This window comes from Gossypium raimondii, chromosome 7 (assembly GCF_025698545.1).
Source record: "Gossypium raimondii isolate GPD5lz chromosome 7, ASM2569854v1, whole genome shotgun sequence".
In the NCBI taxonomy this organism is placed as follows: Eukaryota; Viridiplantae; Streptophyta; class Magnoliopsida; order Malvales; family Malvaceae; genus Gossypium; species Gossypium raimondii.
Window position 1 is genome coordinate 7,933,945 of NC_068571.1, and position 18,081 is coordinate 7,952,025.

At 29.0% G+C, this 18,081-nt stretch overlaps 2 protein-coding genes and 1 long non-coding RNA gene across 3 annotated transcripts; 1 reads left to right on the forward strand and 2 right to left on the reverse strand.

Moving 5' to 3' along the window:
• The first annotated feature begins 3,940 nt into the window (after positions 1-3,940).
• Positions 3,941-4,540, forward strand: LOC105764510 (uncharacterized). Its single transcript, XM_012583108.1, has one exon. The coding sequence runs from the start codon at positions 3,941-3,943 to the stop codon at positions 4,538-4,540; it is 600 nt and encodes a 199-aa protein (XP_012438562.1).
• A 1,464-nt stretch (positions 4,541-6,004) lies between these two features.
• LOC105802685 (uncharacterized) lies at positions 6,005-8,339 on the reverse strand. Its single transcript, XR_001136257.2, has 2 exons — positions 7,784-8,339; positions 6,005-6,374 (listed from the first exon to the last, which is right to left on the reverse strand). It is a non-coding gene; the product is annotated as an uncharacterized LOC105802685 (long non-coding RNA).
• A 6,745-nt stretch (positions 8,340-15,084) lies between these two features.
• Positions 15,085-15,854, reverse strand: LOC105798931 (glycine-rich protein). The gene is made up of 2 exons (XM_012629191.2): positions 15,671-15,854; positions 15,085-15,527 (listed from the first exon to the last, which is right to left on the reverse strand). Exons 1-2 carry the CDS (start codon positions 15,786-15,788, stop codon positions 15,223-15,225), a joined length of 423 nt encoding a protein of 140 aa, XP_012484645.2. The 5' UTR covers positions 15,789-15,854; the 3' UTR covers positions 15,085-15,222.
• Positions 15,855-18,081: the final 2,227 nt, after the last annotated feature.

Consider the following 18,081-nt stretch of genomic DNA (forward strand, 5'->3'; position numbering starts at 1 on the left):
CATATATTTATTCATTTAGAATTCCTCTATATAATATAAGCAAGCCTATTAGTTTAGGAAAGCGAAAATTGTAGGATTTGCGCTCTCTCTCTCTCTCTCTATATGCATATGCCAATGAGTTTCAGCATCCACCGCCTGGCCAACATATAAGAGCAGCTAGCAGCCACGCCGACGGCAGCCGGGATAATTAGGGGCCTCTCCATATCCTCCTGGTCCAGGTCCACTGTAGTTAGGACCATACCATCCACGGTTGTTTTTGGTGGTTGTTTCAGCAAGGCCTCGAGCTCCCACTTGCCAAGACATAAGAACAGCAGCTGCAGCTAAAAGCATTAGGAAAGTAATGCACATTGAACTCATATTTGATTTATTTTTTATTTTTATCAACCCAAACAATCTTCTGTCTCCATTTATAGGCTCCCATCATCAATCAATTTCCAAAGAGGAAAAAAACAAGTAAATTAATGTGAGAGTTACTAATAGCTAACTCCATTAAAGATGCAATTTAGCTGGCTGTTGAATAGTCACCAAACTGTTCATCTTGGACTCAGAATTTGAAACACCAATCTTACTGTGGAAAAAGTGAAACATAAAGTGGAAAGTTGGTTTCCGATGACGACAGTGTCGGGTAATGTCTGTGCTACTGACATAAAGTTCCATTAATAAAAGAGATAAATCACAAGAACTTCATTGGATTAAAGGAAAAAATTGTTAGTAATTTCACATTGTTCAAATAATTAAGTTAGATAAGTGAAGTTACGTATTGAACTTTATATTTACATGTATAAGGTTAAAAGATGTGTAGTTTAAATAAATTTTATATATAATTATTTTCGAAATAATTTATGTAAATAAACACTCATAATAAATAAATATAACTTTTTTGAAAAGTTATGCCACAAGTTACGTATTGAGTAACATATTCTTTGATAAAAAGTACAATATATTTTCTTGTTAAAGACCCTAAATTACGTTTCAAATTTATTGTTTATCTCTATTGCACAACATTTTATAACAAAAAGTGACATGGCACATAGGCAAACTCAAAACAACATTGGGTATCGCTAAAAAAACACCCCCAACATATTGAAAAAACACCCTAATTTTTCTTTTCCGTGTAATTAATTACAGCATTTATCATTTTATTGGATGAGTGTCTTTCCCAATGAGTCTTTTTATTAATACAATAATTAGAGTCAAGATCTTAAATTAATATGGTCCAAACAAATTAATGCGGTCCAAAAAATTAATTAGTACATTTTCCAAATATCTTCATTTTCAACATCTTAAATTAATTAGTGTAATCAATTTAGTCCAAAAATTAGAGTCAACATCTTAAAAAGCGGAAAAATTAATTTTGTTGTAATTAATACAATAAATAAGCGAGTTATATATATGTTTATTTTGATGAACATTAACAACATCCTAACGTAAACTCATATTATTATTAATAAAATTAAATAAGTCCTTCTCACTACACTCTATTATTTGTAATTTTATTTTTATAAATTTGTTCTAAACTGTTTTTTATAAAAATATGTTTTCTAATTTTTTCTTTTTTCTTTATTAATTCTTGTATAAATTAAAATCTGTTTTAAATTTTTATAACTACTATTTTTCATCATAATTTGTAGTGTTTAACAAAAAATGTCGAATTTTTACGGAAGTAACTTAAATTAAGGCAATGAGATCTCTATGGCGACATCACCATTGTTTACTGATTGGGTATAATATTTATCATGATGTTAATATTTTTTTTATCTTCATAACATTTAATATTTGTTAACAAAATTATTTAAATTTTAGGTGTTCAAGTCTCGTGAAGAGATGATGCAATGGGTGCAAAACACGACATTCTCTCTTGGTTATATCATCGTCACGAGAAGATCAAAAGCAAAGGAAAATGGTGTGGTGTCTTACGTCACACTTATTTGTGACCGTGGCGGTGAATACAAATTTAAAGAATCAAGTAAAAAGTCTAGCACCAAAAAGACCAACTGTAAATTCTGATTGGTAGGTTTGTATTTAAAACAATATGATGGGTAGACATTGAGGGTGATATGGGATCAACATAACCATCCACCTGCACGACATATGGAGGGACATGCTTATGCAAGGCGGTTGAAAGAAAACGAAAAAAATTTGTTGGTTGATTTGATGAGTAAGAATGTTACACCACGTGACATATTATCGACACTGAAGGAGCAGGACGAGAATAACGTTTCTACACTAAAAACCATATACAATGCATGGCAAAAGCTTCGCTCGTCCTAGAATGTCGGTAAAACTCCAATACAAGTTCTTATGTTGCTTTTGAATGATAAACAATTTTTTACTGAGTTTTCAGTAAATAATATTTCAAATGAATTGGAAAATCTATTCTTCATTCATCCACAATCATTGGATATATGGCGTGCATTTTCGCACGTTTTGATTGTAGACGCAACGTACAAAACGAACAAATATGATCTGCCTTTTGTTCAAATTGTTGGCGTGACTTCAACCAACAAGACATTTAGTATAGCTTTTGCCTTTATCATTAACAAAAAAGGAGGAGAACTATAATTGGGCATTAACATGTCTAAAGTTGACACTAGAAGAGTGCATGTACCCACGTGTTATTGACGGACAGAGAGTTGGCTCTGATGAATGCATGCTAACAAGTTTTCCCCGATGCCACTCGGTTACTATGCAAATGGCACATTACTGAAAATATTAAAAAACATTGTAGGTAGTCTATCAAGTCGCAACATGAATGGGACTCCTTTCGTGCTATGTGGACTGTACTCGTTGAATCTCCAACGTGGATATTGTACACTGAAAACTACAGAAAACTCCAATCAATGTTGAGCGAATATCCAAGTACAAGCCTCGTTATTCTATAAATAATTGTTTATAGTTTTAGAAGACTTTTTTATACATAACTAACATTTATATAAATTCAGGTGTTTTAAAATATCTAGATCAAGTGTGGTTAAGCAAATATAAGGAAATGTTGGTGTCGGTCTGGATTGATCGGCATCTCAACTTTGGAGAACGAACTACGAATAGAGTTGATAGCCAATATGCAAAGCTAAAGAAATACCTTTGTGCAAAAAATTCTTCTCTAGATAAATTTGTTGGTTGTATCGATCATATTGTGAAGTCTCAACTTACATCGATATATGCAAATTTCGAAAAGAGTAGAATTGTCTTCAAACACAGATACAACTTACCGTGTTTCAGATTATTGTGGGGGTTTTATGGCACTTGAAGCTCTAGATATCCTAGAAGGGGAACTTCAGTGGTTGAGTAGACATCAACTTGACTCTTCAAACTGTGGTTGTAAACTACGCCATAGTTGTGGGTTACCATGCGATTGCATGCTATCAGTCTACTTGAATTCAGGTGGTATATTTAACTATTATTTTATAAATTTTATTTATATATTGAATTTTTATAAACTAATGGCATTTCAATGCAGGTGAGTGTATTCCGTTGGATTCAATAGATGTATTCTGGAGGAAGCTTGACTTATCACCATCAACTTTTGTGGAAAATGAGGATATTTGTTGTAACGGTGAGTTAGAAATGTTCAAAGAAAACTTCACTAAGCAGTCAAAAGCTGGGAAAAAAAGTCTGTTAAGAAAGTTAAGAGATATATTCCAGCTGAGTAAAACACTCGTTAAAGAACCTACAATTCAAAAAAATACGCGTGGACGACCAACCTTGAAGAAACAACAACAAAAACGAGTCGATTCTATAAGTCAATCTCCCAGAAGACGTAGCCATTCAACCACGTCAAAATCTGTTGGGCTGGATCTGGTAGAGTTGACCAAAGAACCTGCAAGACATAGTTCATACGTAATCAAAATTCCAGACTTAAACAAAGAGCCATCAGAACAAGTTTCAGACTTCATAGACTTAAAACCAGATGCCTGAATCATGTGACACTCATCCACTAATGAAAGAAATTCCAGATATGTTTCACCCTTACATCACACATGTACAAGATGTCAGGGGTGATGGAAATTGCAGATTCCGAGCAATATCTGTTTGTCTTGGTTATGGCAAAGATCAATGGCTCTATGTTCAACATCAACTGCTAGACGAGTTATTGAGTTCATATGATGTCTATGCTAGAGTTTTCACTGATGGAATCGATGAATTACGTAATTCACTGTGTTTCTCACAATCGCCTGCACCAGCAGAACACTGGATGGTTAAGCCTATAACAGGTGTCCTGATTGCCAACAGGTTTGGGGTGATCCTCAATTATTTAACCAAGCGAGGTGACATAACTTTCTTTCCTCTTTGGAGAGGTTCGGGACATTTTCAATACCATCATGCTATTACAATTGCACATGTATATGATAATCATAATGTGATGGTACAATTAGAAAGAGATTACCCAATGCCTACCATTTCGGCTTATTGGATCCGCCATAGAGCCCCGTCTACAGCTGGATGGCAAACCATGTATATGTCACGTATGAAATTTTATAGACAACTGAAACCTTGTAATCTCAAAACACCTGTTATAACTATAGAGGATTATTGTTGAATAATATTAATTTATTATATTTTAGCATTTTGCTCATATTTTTGTATTTATGTATTCATATATATGTTTAACAATAATCCTATAATAATAAAAATATGTTGAATAATAATAATACTTATATCTTTAATGATAATAATAATACTTATAATATTTAATAATAATACAATAATAAAAATATGTTTAACAATTAAATGAGATAAAAAAGTGAGTGGAGATGTGATAACTAATTCTTAATCATTACAGTAGAAAGATGTTAATTACTAACCAATCAATAAAGTAAAAAATATTAATTAATAACTAATTATTAATTATAGTAAAGGTGTGTTATTTATTAGGGTGTTTTTTTAGTATTGGGGGTGTTTTTTTAGCCAACTCCAACAACATTAGATAGCATAAACACTATTATAAAAATGATCATGCAAGGACAATGAAGATTTGTTGACAGACCACCACCTCCAATACGATGACTCGTGATGGATCAAAGCCAGATCTCTCTAATGCGTAGAGCATTTATTGTGTCTCTCAAGTAGAATTTAGGATTGGAACATGCAATAAAATTGGAGAAGGGTACCAAAATAACGCCACAGTCTGATTAATTCTTGACAGATTAAAAGTAGCAGTAATTGTGAGATTAGTTATTGTAATGATAAGACTAAAATCGGTGTTGGAATATGTTTTTGAATTCAAACTTAGCATTAGTAATGAAATGAGAATAGAAAATGATTATTAATGACATTAAATTAAAATGTATATTTAATAAAAATATCAAAATATTTTACAAATTATATTTGAATCAAATAATAAAATATATCTATATTTATATTTATGGTAATTTATAAATAAATCTTATAAAATTTTATTTTTGTTAAAAATTGAATTATATTAAATTATGTTATGTGTATTAAATAAAATAAAGAATAAATAAAGAATTGGGAGGCTAGAATTATAATTACCCCTATTTTTGGACTTCCAAAGCAGTCCACTGGAGCTTTATACTCTAACCAATATTTTGGATTTCAGTGGGGGTGAGAATTGCTAATTATGCTCTGTTTATTTGCAGTAAAATATTTTCAAAAAAATAATTTCTAAAAAATAATTTACTTTTTTAAAAATGGTTTACTTTTCTGGTGTTTGGATGAATCTATATAAAATATTTTCTGTTGTTTAGTAGATTTCTTGAAAATATTTCATAAAAACTGTTTTAAATTAAACAAATATATATTTAAGAATTTATTATCTTTCATTGTTTAATTGACTTTATTATATATATATTAATAAATTTATATTTTAATATCAAGCATGAGTTGCCAAGTTCTTATATTTACTCTAAAAAAGTTAGACAAAAAATTTTTAAACCATTATATAGGAACCATTGCCATGTTTTGGGATTTAACTTGGACAAAACAAAAATTCAAGCCTTAAACCCGAATGTAAAAACAATTACCTAACTTAGTCAACCAATAATAAATTCAAGCCCTAATGTAGTAACAGTTACCAAATTCAAGTCCCAAAAAATGATACACCATCAAATTTATTACAAAACTTGTGAAATAAAGCCAACAATTTCTTTTACTAAAGCATCCTAGTTGCCTTTGAGAAACAAAAACCCTGGCCAATAAAGTCCAAACATTGCAAACCAGCTCATCGAAGTAAACAAAATGTGATAGTAAATTAAAGAAAATTCAACTTCAACCAGTCAGATGTGGCCTAGCTTGAATGCTTCTTTCAAGAGCTTCAACATCTTCTTGTTCATCCTCCCGAAGAGGTAATAGGCGACGCATACTTCTACCAACATCTTCATCAGGCATATCAGCTCCACTGTCAACTATGAAGCCTGCATGAATAGAAGATTTAACAAAGATCACCATACTCAGATATCCATCAAAACATTCCACGGTAGTTATAAATCAAATAGCTTGCTATGGGAAATCCTATATTTGTGTTGACTGTGAAATGTATCTTCAGCATATAAAAGCCACATTTATGTTTTTTGTTAAGGAAAAGGTGTATGAGATAATTGAAAGTAGCATTGATTGGGCAGAAAACTTTGAAAGGGCAAAGAACAAAGGACACCAGCCATGAGATTCACATACAAAGTTTCCACATATCATTTTTATCCAACTATCACTACTACATGACATCAAAACACAATAGATTTAGGCAAATTTAACAAATATAGAAACCAAAAGATGCACAATAAGCTAAAAACTAATGAGCTTAAAAAAAAGGACTAAATTGAACTTAAAATTACAGGAAGGAAAAAAAAGTTGACCTAAAAACTCAGATCAGGTAACTAAAATTTTGGAATAACGAGATATTCTTAGTTTTGCAGAGAATCAGATGCAAAGTATCCCAACACTTATATAAATGCTAGAATGCTATAGAACAATAACACAGAGGTGAATCAAAAGCCAGGCAGAATGAGCTTTTTCTGCCATGTCTAGCATACAAGTATTTGTTAGTTCAATGTCATGGAGGAATTCTTCACAGAAAGTTTGTAATGAAAAATAGTCGAAAAACTAGAAGCTAGTTGAAATTTTATGAAGTTAGAAAATTTTCAGATTGAGTAATTTCTGTAACAAAAAAGAGAATTCCTAGATTTTACAGAGAACCAGGCCCTAAGCCCCCAGTATCCCAACAAATGTAAAAATAAAGAACCATAAAAACAATAACAGAAATGTACACCTAGAAAATCAGATATATCAATCTAAAATGAAAACGTTTATTGACATTCAAAACCATTACAATGTCAGAAACTAATGCCATATCTTCATATCTCACCAAGGCACCGATAACAATTTTCGCTTTTAGATATTTAACAACCACATTCAATCAACATTTCTGATAAATGATTCCATAATCAGAAGTTACAACATAAGATAAATATAAATGCCAATTACATAACTGGAATGCAAATAATGATCTCTTACGGGAAAAACAAAAGGGCTACTTCAATCTTCATTTTTAAAAGCTTAAGCGACCGCTAACAGCAGAATCAAGTTAGAAGTAGATTTCCATTAAAAGGGTATATCATTGTAACCTCCAAAATATCATATTGAACAACCGTAAGCTTTGAAGTGAAACTAATTTCTAAGTAGAAACTGATTTTGATTCATCCCCACATAGCAGCTATTCAAGCAAATTAAATATTTCTCTTTTTCTCCCATTTTATTACCAATTTCACTTCCAATCAACCCAATTAGCAAAGGATAACTAAAACAAAAGTAAGGCAGAGGAAATTACCGTCTTCCCCTTCATCCTCTTCCTCTTCCTCGTCGCTATCAACCTGTGCTTCAAGATCAAAAAACTGAGAGCCATCACGCGGAGCCTTGTGTCGTTTCCCACCTTGACCACCACCACCACCACCACCACCGCCATAAACCTCATCATCATCTTCTTCATCTTCCTCATCATCCTCCTCCGCCAAGTCGTCGATGAAATCAGATCTCCCACGCTTCTTACTCGAACCGCCACGGCCTCTCCCTACGTCTTCGTCGAGGTCGTAATCCTCGTCGTCCAATAACTGTTCTTCCTCATCTTCATACTCTTCCTCTTCGACGTCATCAACTTCTTCAAGAGGAAGGGGAAGGGGAAGGGAAGATCGGGGTGTTGAGAGTTCTTGGCTTCTTTTACTGAAAATGTCTTACCTACATGAAAGGACTCATTTCCCGTGTTTTGTAATTCATTTTACATTTAGGAAATTATTTTCCATCAAACTAACACTGGAAAAGGCTGAAAAACTTTTTCGAAAAATGTTTTCATGTCAAACAAACAGAACACTAACCTTAGTGTGCTGCCAAACGCATCACTTTAGTGTTGTATTTCAGTGGTAGATTCTTTAAACTTAAATTGCATTGTAAATATTTTTATTTTTTCATATTATTTTATTAGAATGTTATGTAATCTATAAAAGATGTAAATAAAATATTTTATATAATCAAATTTATTTGTTTGTTATAATGTAAAATTACACATAATTTATTCTCAACCTTTAAATGGAAGAATACATACATTTTAGTATGCTCAATTTAGGTTCTCTTGCACCGACAATAATATTAATCTGAACTAAATTAAAACTCAACCGAATGAATTTTATTCACCTACTATAATAATTTAAGGTTTTAAAAATTATTGATATTGTTGTAAAAATGTAATGTGTTAACATAATTATTATATTTAAAAACATATTATAAAACAATATAAGCCAAATCAAAATGAATAACTAAAATCACAATTAAAATTCACACTTTGAAATAAGAATATCTTAAAATTATAATTATAATTAATTTAAAATTAAAATAAATCATATAACAAGAATTAAAAGTAAATATATAAATCAAAGAAACTTAAGATGAAAACACGTTAATAAAATAAGGACTTAAGTAAAAACATAAAAAAGCAGCATGACCTAAAACGAAATTAATATAAGACAAACATTGAATCAACTCCTTGTGAAGTTCGACAAACTTTCCACCCAAAATTTTAATTCCAAAGCCTTAGTATTTTTCAATTATAGTTTAGTTTTGACAAAAAAATTATATTATATATATATTTTAACACTATATTTAATTATAATACTATTCTACTTAAACAATAATTAACCTTCACTAATTTTAATTTGAGTATATTACATAACTTAAGTTTAATAATAACATACACTAATTAATAAATAAAAATACTTTATTCTAATAATTCTTTTTTTAAACATTTAAATTAACAAATAATTAATTTCAATTAAGAAAGGATGTACTTTAATTTTTTTTGGTGTACAAAACCTAACTAAACTAATTACCTAAAGCTTTAATTTTCAGCTACTCTACCATTCCAATACCTTCCTATAAAATCTTTGGAATCTAAAATACTTTCTCTGGACGGATCCCAACTATGTTCTATGATGTTTCACCCAGTTCACTGATATTTTAATAGTTTCCATAAAATTTTAGGATAAACTTTGGAAAAACAAAAAAAAAAATTGTTCTCCCATCCCAATTTTTTTTGAAAGTCGGCCTTAACTAGGTCTTTACCAACCCTTCAGTAAAGGTCGACCTATGTTGAATTATTCGATGCTTTTTTCAATGCATTGCGGTACCTATGCCAACGGTGCTAACAACAACATTTTTGAAGCGTCGGGAGAATCACCGGGATGGCCTATGCCAAAATTTTTTGCGTCGTCCTAAGTAAAAAAAGGTGTCGCCGTAGGCCTGTTTTGTCGTAGTGAAGTGATTAAGTTTAATCAGAGTTACACACTCTAAACTCATCTTATATAAAGAGAGTCTTGGGTTATTGTTTAGAAACACTTGGATTCAAGAAAAAGCTATAGAGAGAAAATTCATTGAATGAATTATTTTAGAAAATTTCTAGAGATATATAAAATTTCTTTTGATTCGAAACGAGCCTATACTCGACAGACATGAGCTTGAGGATAGCGGAGAAGACTACTTGGTCGAAGCGTTCATCCTAAACGAATTAAAAATGTACAATTTTAATTAAGTATTTATTACTTTAGATATCACAACTTAATTCTTATTTAGAATTTTCTTTTTAAAACTCTGATTTTTCTTAAATTTATTTTTCGTTACTCGAATTCCCAACATCAACATGGTGATTTACGCTAACATATAGATTTCAATTCATGCAATATAGTTGAAAGGTGGAGTTAAATAATTATTTAATTGCCCGTTTGTTGCTGACCACTGTTCTTTTCAGTGGTAGTTTGAGCAAGGTCTCGAGCTGCCACTTCCGAATAAATGAGTAGCAGCTAAAAGAGTGAGGCTGAGGAAACTCTTGAAAATGGAACCAATAATTGATTTCTTTCTTATGGAGTTGCAAGTACTAATTGGAGAACGAAGGATATATGCTAGCCTTAAACCGTGGCATTCTCTATCTCTACTTATAGGCCCGGATGGATCAATATCTAAAGAAAAAGAAGGAAATCTGAATGTGATGCCATAAAAGATTGTGTAATATATATCTTTCGACCTCGCAATGTAGTTGGGTGTTGAAGAGTCGCCAAACTATAGTTTTTTACCCGAATAACCCGAAAATAATAATTAATTATGTAAATAATCTTTATCTAATTAAAAAATTATTTTTTGGGGCCAACAAAGACCCAAACTCATCCAACAAATGGGATGGGAATATTAAAACACCCTAAAAAAGTTTTTTTAAAAAAAATATATAAGTGTTGATCATTTAGTATCTAAAACTCTAAAAATTATTTTTTAAATAAAAAAATAGTGGTATAGATCATCTAGTCTCTATATCTTAATTTATTGTTTATTTTAGGTGATTGTTTTTAAATTAAAGATATTTACGTAATTAATTATTATTTTTAGGTTATTCGAGTAAAATAGTCCCAAACTGTTCAATCTTACAGAGTCTGAATTTTGAAAGTGGAGAGTCAACTTTACATAAGAAAAGGAGAGGGAGAAAGAGGAAGTACTAGTTGGTGTCTGTCCCACCATCGGAACATTGCATGGATATTAGGGCATTTACGTGCAAATGTGTTAAAAATGGAAGTTGGGAGCAATAAATGTAAAGTCCTTTTCATCTGGCGTGGACTTTTGGCAGTGTCCTGTCCAGTTCAGATTTTAATTAAAAGGCTTAGCTATCTATCTGACATGAAATCCCGTTTCTGGGTCAGTCTCGAGTCTCCACCTCACTTCCCACAGGACTTTGTCGATAGGATTGATAAATAATCAACTTATTCAAAAGTGGGGTTTTTTATAAAATTATTATTAAAAAAATAAAAAATAATCAAAATATTATAACTTTTATTTTATTTATCAAAATATTATAAAATTTTTTTTGTTTACCAAAATATACTAAAAAAACAAAAAAAATAGAAAAAAAACCTAACACAGCCTGATCAGGCCAATCACATTGGAGGCACCAAAGGTGCCAATGAGATTGGCGGCACCAATGGTGCCAAAGGACTAAAATGTAACTTTCTACAGTTTTAAGGACCTGACATGCAAATTTACCATTTTGAAAGTGAATTGCTGCCAAAGGTGCCAATGAGATTGCCAAATGACTAAAATGTAACTTTTTACAGTTTTAAAGACCTGACATGTAAATTTACGATTTTGAATTTTGAAAGTGAATTGCTGCCAAAGGTGCCAATGAGATTGGTGGCACCAATGGTGCCAAAGGACTAAAATGTAATTTTCTGCAGTTTTAAGGACCTGACATGCAAATTTACCATTTTGAATTTTGAAAGTGAATTGCTGCTGACGTGCGCACTAAAATTGAAATGTGGCTAATTGCCTTCTAAGCCCTCCTTATTTATTATTTTCTTTTTATTCCACTTCAACTCACTTTTTTATTTAATAAACAAGCCCTCAACCTATTTTTGTAGTTAAATAAGCTCTTAATCTATGATTTTTACTCATAAAAGCCTTTATTTTATTATTAAGTAAATATATTTTACCTAAAGTAAAACTATTTAAAAAGTATAAACTAATTAGCATTTTATGTATTATTTTGGTAATTTGATGAGAATAGTTTATTTGAAAAATTTACTAAATTTGATGAGAATAGTTTATAATTACAATTTATTTTTCTATTTGGGTTACATTTATGGGTGATCAGTTTTATTATTACTTGATTTTCAATAAGGCATATACGGTATTCTATTAATTTTTAATTAAATCTAATATTATTTAAGTGATAATTAAGATACTTAGAATTCTAATTAAGTAATAACTCTATTTTAATTTAATAAAATATTCTCATTTAATAACTCTATTTTAATTTAATAAACTATTCTCATTTAATAACTCTATTTTAATTTAAAAAATTAAGTAAACTATTTTAATTTAATTTTTAAATTAAAATAGAGTTATTAAATGAGAATAGTTTATTAAATTAAATAGAGTTATTAAATGAAATAGTTTATTAAATTAAAATAGAGTTATTACTAATTAGAATTCTCATTAATAACTCTATTTTAATTTTAAAAATTAAATTAAAATAGTTTACTTAATTTTTAAATCAAAATAGAGTTATTAAATGAGAATAGTTTATTAAATTAAAATAGAGTTATTACTTAATTAGAATTCTAAGTATCTTAATTATCACTTAACTAATATTAGATTTAATTAAAAAATTAATAGAAATACTGTGCATGCCTTATTGAAAACCGTAAGTAATAATAAAACTTATCACCCATAAATGTAACCCAAATAGAAAAATAAATTGTAATTATAAACTATTCTCATCAAATTTAGTAAATTTTTAAATAAACTATTCTCATCAAATTACCAAAATAATACATAAAATGCTAATTAGTTTATACTTTTTAAATAGCTTTACTTTAGGTAAAATATATTTACTTTAATAATAAAATAAAGGGATTTTATGAGTAAAAATCATAGATTAAGAGCTTATTTAACTACAAAATAGGTTGAGGCTTGTTTATTAAATAAAAAGTGAGTTGAAGGAATAAAAGAAAATAATAAATAAGGAGGGCTTAGAAGTCAATTAGCCACATTTCAATTTTAGTGCGCACAGCAGCAATTCACTTTCAAAATTCAAAATGGTAAATTTGCATGTCAGGTCCTTAAAACTGCAGAAAGTTACATTTTTGTCCTTTGGCACCATTGGTGCCGCCAATCTCATTGGCACCTTTGGTGCCTCCAATGTGATTGGCCTGATCAGGCTATGTCAGATTTTTTTTTCTGTTTTTTGGTATATTTTGGTAAATAAAAAAAATTTATAATATTTTGGTAAATAAAAAAAAGTTATAATATTTTGGTTATTTTTTATTTTTTTATAATAATTTTGTAAAAACCCTTCAAAAGTGTTTTAATTGATATTTAATTTTGTATTTCGTCACATTCATTTTTTCAATTTGTTAATAGTTTTAATTATTTAAGGATTAACGTATAATTTTTTTTGAATTTGCCTATAAGTATTTAATTGGTATCATAATTTATTTAGAAAATATTTAATTGGTACATGAATTTATCTAAAAAAATTTATATATATATATTTAAATTAATTTATATTTTTAAAGGATTTTTAATTTTTAATTTATGTTTGTCACATGTCATACTAAAAGGCTATCACGTGCTATTATAAAATTGGTCATCAGTGTCATATCAACACAAACTAATAGTGTTAATACGAAAGTACCAATCTGAATGACGGAATGCAAGTTTAAGTATCAATTAAATAAAAAATTCAGATAATAACCGAATACTTTTGAACAAATTTAAGGAATAAACTACGTATTTAGGGCTGCTTTGATATCACTAAGCTCCAATGCATTAGTATGTTTAGACAAAAGAACCGGTTTCTAACTTAGGCTCTGTTTGTTTTACTAAAAATGACTTTAAAAAATGATATACTTTTATGGAAAAACTAATTTTTCGGTGTTTTGATGAATCTGTGTAAAATATATTTTGTTGTTTGGTAGATTTATTAAAATATTTCATAAAAGTTGTTTTAATGAAACAAACATACATTTGAGATTTTCTTATTCTTTCATTGTTTAATTGGATTTATTTTTCTATAATTTTATATTTTACATTGTTTTTGCATATATTAAAAATATTATGTTAAATTCATGTTCATTACAACATCATTTTTAATTACATGACTATCAAGTGAGTATTTTTATTTAAAAGTGTGAACAAAATTGACAAAAAAATTTAACGATGTCAACAGTTAGACTTAATTTTAAATTTGAAAAGTAAAAGACTAAATTCTTAAAAATAAAAGTACAAAGACTAACTTGTAGTTCGTGAAGTGTACATAGACTTATGACATATTTTAATCTTTATACTACAAAATATTTATTATTAATATATGTATAATTGTAATAAATATTTATTATTAAAATATTAATATTGAATATTTTCAATAATATTTGAAAAATATTATTTAAAATTATTATTAAAATAAAATTGAAATATTAAACAATTTATTAAAATAATAAATTATATTTATTATATTAAGGATTTATTTTATGACTAAATATAAGTAATTAAATATGTATGTTTAATAATATTAAAAATATAATATTTAAATAATTTAAATATTTTAAAATGAAAATAAATTTTATTATCAATATAATAATATTAAGCTTGATTTAAGTTAATTTTATATAAAAAATAATCTATAGAATAGCTCTTTTCGAAAAATAACTTACGCTTTTTAAAAGGGTAAATTATTTTACAGGAAAAATGATTTATTTTACGTTGTCTTATAAGTTATTTTCTGTTGATCAAACTATTTTCTACAAAACAAACACTAAAAAATACAAAAAAAAAACATTTTTTATAAATTTTTTTACATATAAACAAATCGACCCAACAACCTCCATCGAATCAGAGTGGACCACATTTTAAAACCGACGCCGCTTAGGAGAATTAAATGGCTTTCTCCAGTAATGATTTCATAAAAGCCTCTAATTAATGACATCAACTAAACACTTATTTAGCTTATTAATGGCTTTCTCCAACGCATATCCAAAAGCCCTATTCCTATGATAATGCTTCTGACAAACACTTAAGTATGAGCATGATAATGATATTTCTGAATAAAATTAAAAAAGTTTATCTTATTAATATATAATTCCTGTATATTAAGGAAGCATCTTTATTTAGGACGTAGCAAATTGTAAGATTTGCTATGCCACTTTACTTATTTAGATACATGCAACTTGGAATGATTTTATTTTAGTAGAGAGGATCAGCATGTGTTTCAACATTCACAGCCTCCCCAACGTAAGCGCAGCACCTTCGGCAACCTCTTCCGTAATAATCTGAATGACAGCATCCATAGGCACAACCTCCTCCATAACCTCCACGTCCACGTCCTCGTCCACCGTAACCACCACCATACCCACCACGCCCTCCGTATCCTCCGTACCCACCGCGCCCTCCGTATCCTCCATAACCTCCACGGCTCCCGTATCCACCATATCCATATTTGGCCTCTTCTACCTCAGCCTCAGCCTCGGTTGTTTCAGTAGCCACCTCACCTGCAAAATCAATACCACATATATCTAAATGTTCCACATGGTCATTTACGCTAACATATAGATTTCAATTCATGCAATATAGTTGAGAGATGGAGATACTAAATAATTAGCTAATTAAGAAGCCATGCTAGTTAGTTGCAGACCATTGTTCTTTTCAGTGGTGGTTTCAGCAAGGTCTCGAGCTGCCACTTCCGATGAAATGAGAAGAACAGTAGCAGCTAAAAGGGCAAGGAGAAGGAAACTCTTGGAAATGGAACCCATATTCTTTCTTTCTTTCTTATGGAACTGATCAAAGTATTTGGAGAAGAAAGGATGTTTAAACCAAGGCATTCTCCATATCTATTTATAGGCCCCGATGGATGAATATTCGAAGGGACACAAGGAAAATCTGATTGTGACCACAAGCAATTAAAGATAGTGTGTCGAGCCCGCTTTGTACTTGGGTGTTAAAGAGTTTGAATGTTATTAAGTCAGTTCTCATTGCCTCGACTCGGTTCAACTTGCATACAGGAAGTGGAGGGTCAACTTTACATTAGGAAAAGAGAGCGAGAAAGGGGAACATTGATGTCACTGAATAGAGAACAAATTGATGTCTGTCCAACCATGATTACGTGCGTTGCATGAATCTTAGGGCATTTACGTGCTAAAGTATTAATAATGGAGGTTGGGAGCTATAAATGTAATGCCCTTTCATTTCGGCTTGGACTTTTTGCATGTTCTTATCCAAATTAATAATCACGGTTGTCTTTGTAAGGCTTCGTTCAAACTCCAAAAAGGCAATGACCAAAAAAAGAAATAATTAAAAGCCTTAGCTATCTAACATGAAACTCCTTTCTCCAAGTCACTTCTATCAAGCAAGGTTATCGCATAGAATAGTAGGTTTAATTAACTAAATTATTTAAAAATTAATTTAATTTTTAGTTCAACCAATTTTTAATTTAATTCAATTAGTTCAAAGCAATTCATAAGTTAATCGATTCAAAATTAATATCCTAACTAATTTTTAATTTAATCAATTTGATCTATCAATCAGATCTAATTTAATCAATTTAATCGGTTAATCTAATTTAATTTAAAGAAAAATTGGATAAAACAAAAGGGTGACATCCAATCGGTCCGCATGGTGACTAACCATCGCGAGCCATCAATTATAATAATAAATTAGTTACATTAAATTAATCTAATATTTTAATAAAATTCTAAAACCTAAAATTCCAGATAGTAAAACTGTTAAACTTAATTTATAAAAAAATCCAACGGCTCACAATTGTTTTTAAGCAACTGTGAGATCATAATTTTGCAATCAACAATCATTCTCGTAATTTGATTCGTTAATAAATATAGAAGATGTTAATCCTTAATTCTATTCTGTTAAACTCGCTTCTATTTTCTATATTAATATCAAGTACGAGTTCATTGTTACCAATTCAGTCATTTAATTAATAAAACAAAATTATATTCTACTCATATATTTTTGTAGATGTAAGGTTGCGTTTGTTTTACTAAAAAAGTTTTTGAAAATGATTTCTGAAAAATGTATTGATTTAATTTCTCGAAAAGATAATATTTTCTAGAGTTTGGATGATTTTGTGTAAAATAAATCCCGTTGTTTGACAAATTTTTCTGAAATCATTTTATAAAAGTTGATCTTAGTGGAACAAACACAATATAAATATATTTGCTACAAAATATTAGTGTAGCATTTATTTAAACAAATAAATACTCATATTTATATTGTTAAAATGTTCATATTTATACCATAAAAATTTATTATTACATATTGTAATACATATCATATTAATATAAAATTTTAATTTTAAATAATTTATTAAAATAATAAATTATATTGATTATATTATTAAATATGTATGTTTAATAATATTCAACATTACAATATTTTGTATTAATATTTTTAAAATTAGAATTAAAATTTATTATTAATATAATAATATTAGGTATGATTCAAATTAATTTTATATAAAAATAAATTTACTCATAAAAGAGTTATTTTCTACATTTTAAAATGATAAGTAAATTTTAGAAAATGACTTATTTTCCGTTGATCTATTACTCATTAGTCATTAATCAAATTATTGTCCATAAAATAAATAAATAAATAAAGACAAAAGTTGTACATGAAACAAATCTACCTTGAATGTCTGTTCACATTAAATAATAATAATAATAACTACCAATTTTTACTCAACTAAGGAGTACCACCACGAGTTGTGGTTTGAATATTAGTTAAAATATGTTCCAACTTCCAAGTTGTTATATTTTCTTATATATTTAGAATTTAGTCCTCCTCTTATTACTTTTTAAGTAATTTAATCCTCTACTCTTTAGATTTAAAATTTTAAATTTAATTGTGAACATTGTAAAATTTCTTTTGTCAAATTTATATTCATTACAATGCCATCTTTTTAGTTACATGGTTATCGAGTGCATATATATATTTTTTATTTCATAATGTTACACCAACAAATTAATAATTTTTTAATAATGTTAACAACTAAAATTGACTTTTGAAATCTAAAAGTAGAGGACTAAATTC

Coding starts and splice junctions, on each gene's coding strand:
- LOC105798931 (XM_012629191.2), bottom strand. CDS start 15,788: ATGGGTTCCATTTCCAAGAGTTTCCTTCTCCTTGCCCTTTTAGCTGCT. Junction 15,528..15,670: donor CACCACTGAAAAGAACAATG/GTCTGCAACTAA, acceptor TTGATTTTGCAG/GTGAGGTGGCTACTGAAACA.
- LOC105764510 (XM_012583108.1), top strand. CDS start 3,941: ATGAAAGAAATTCCAGATATGTTTCACCCTTACATCACACATGTACAA.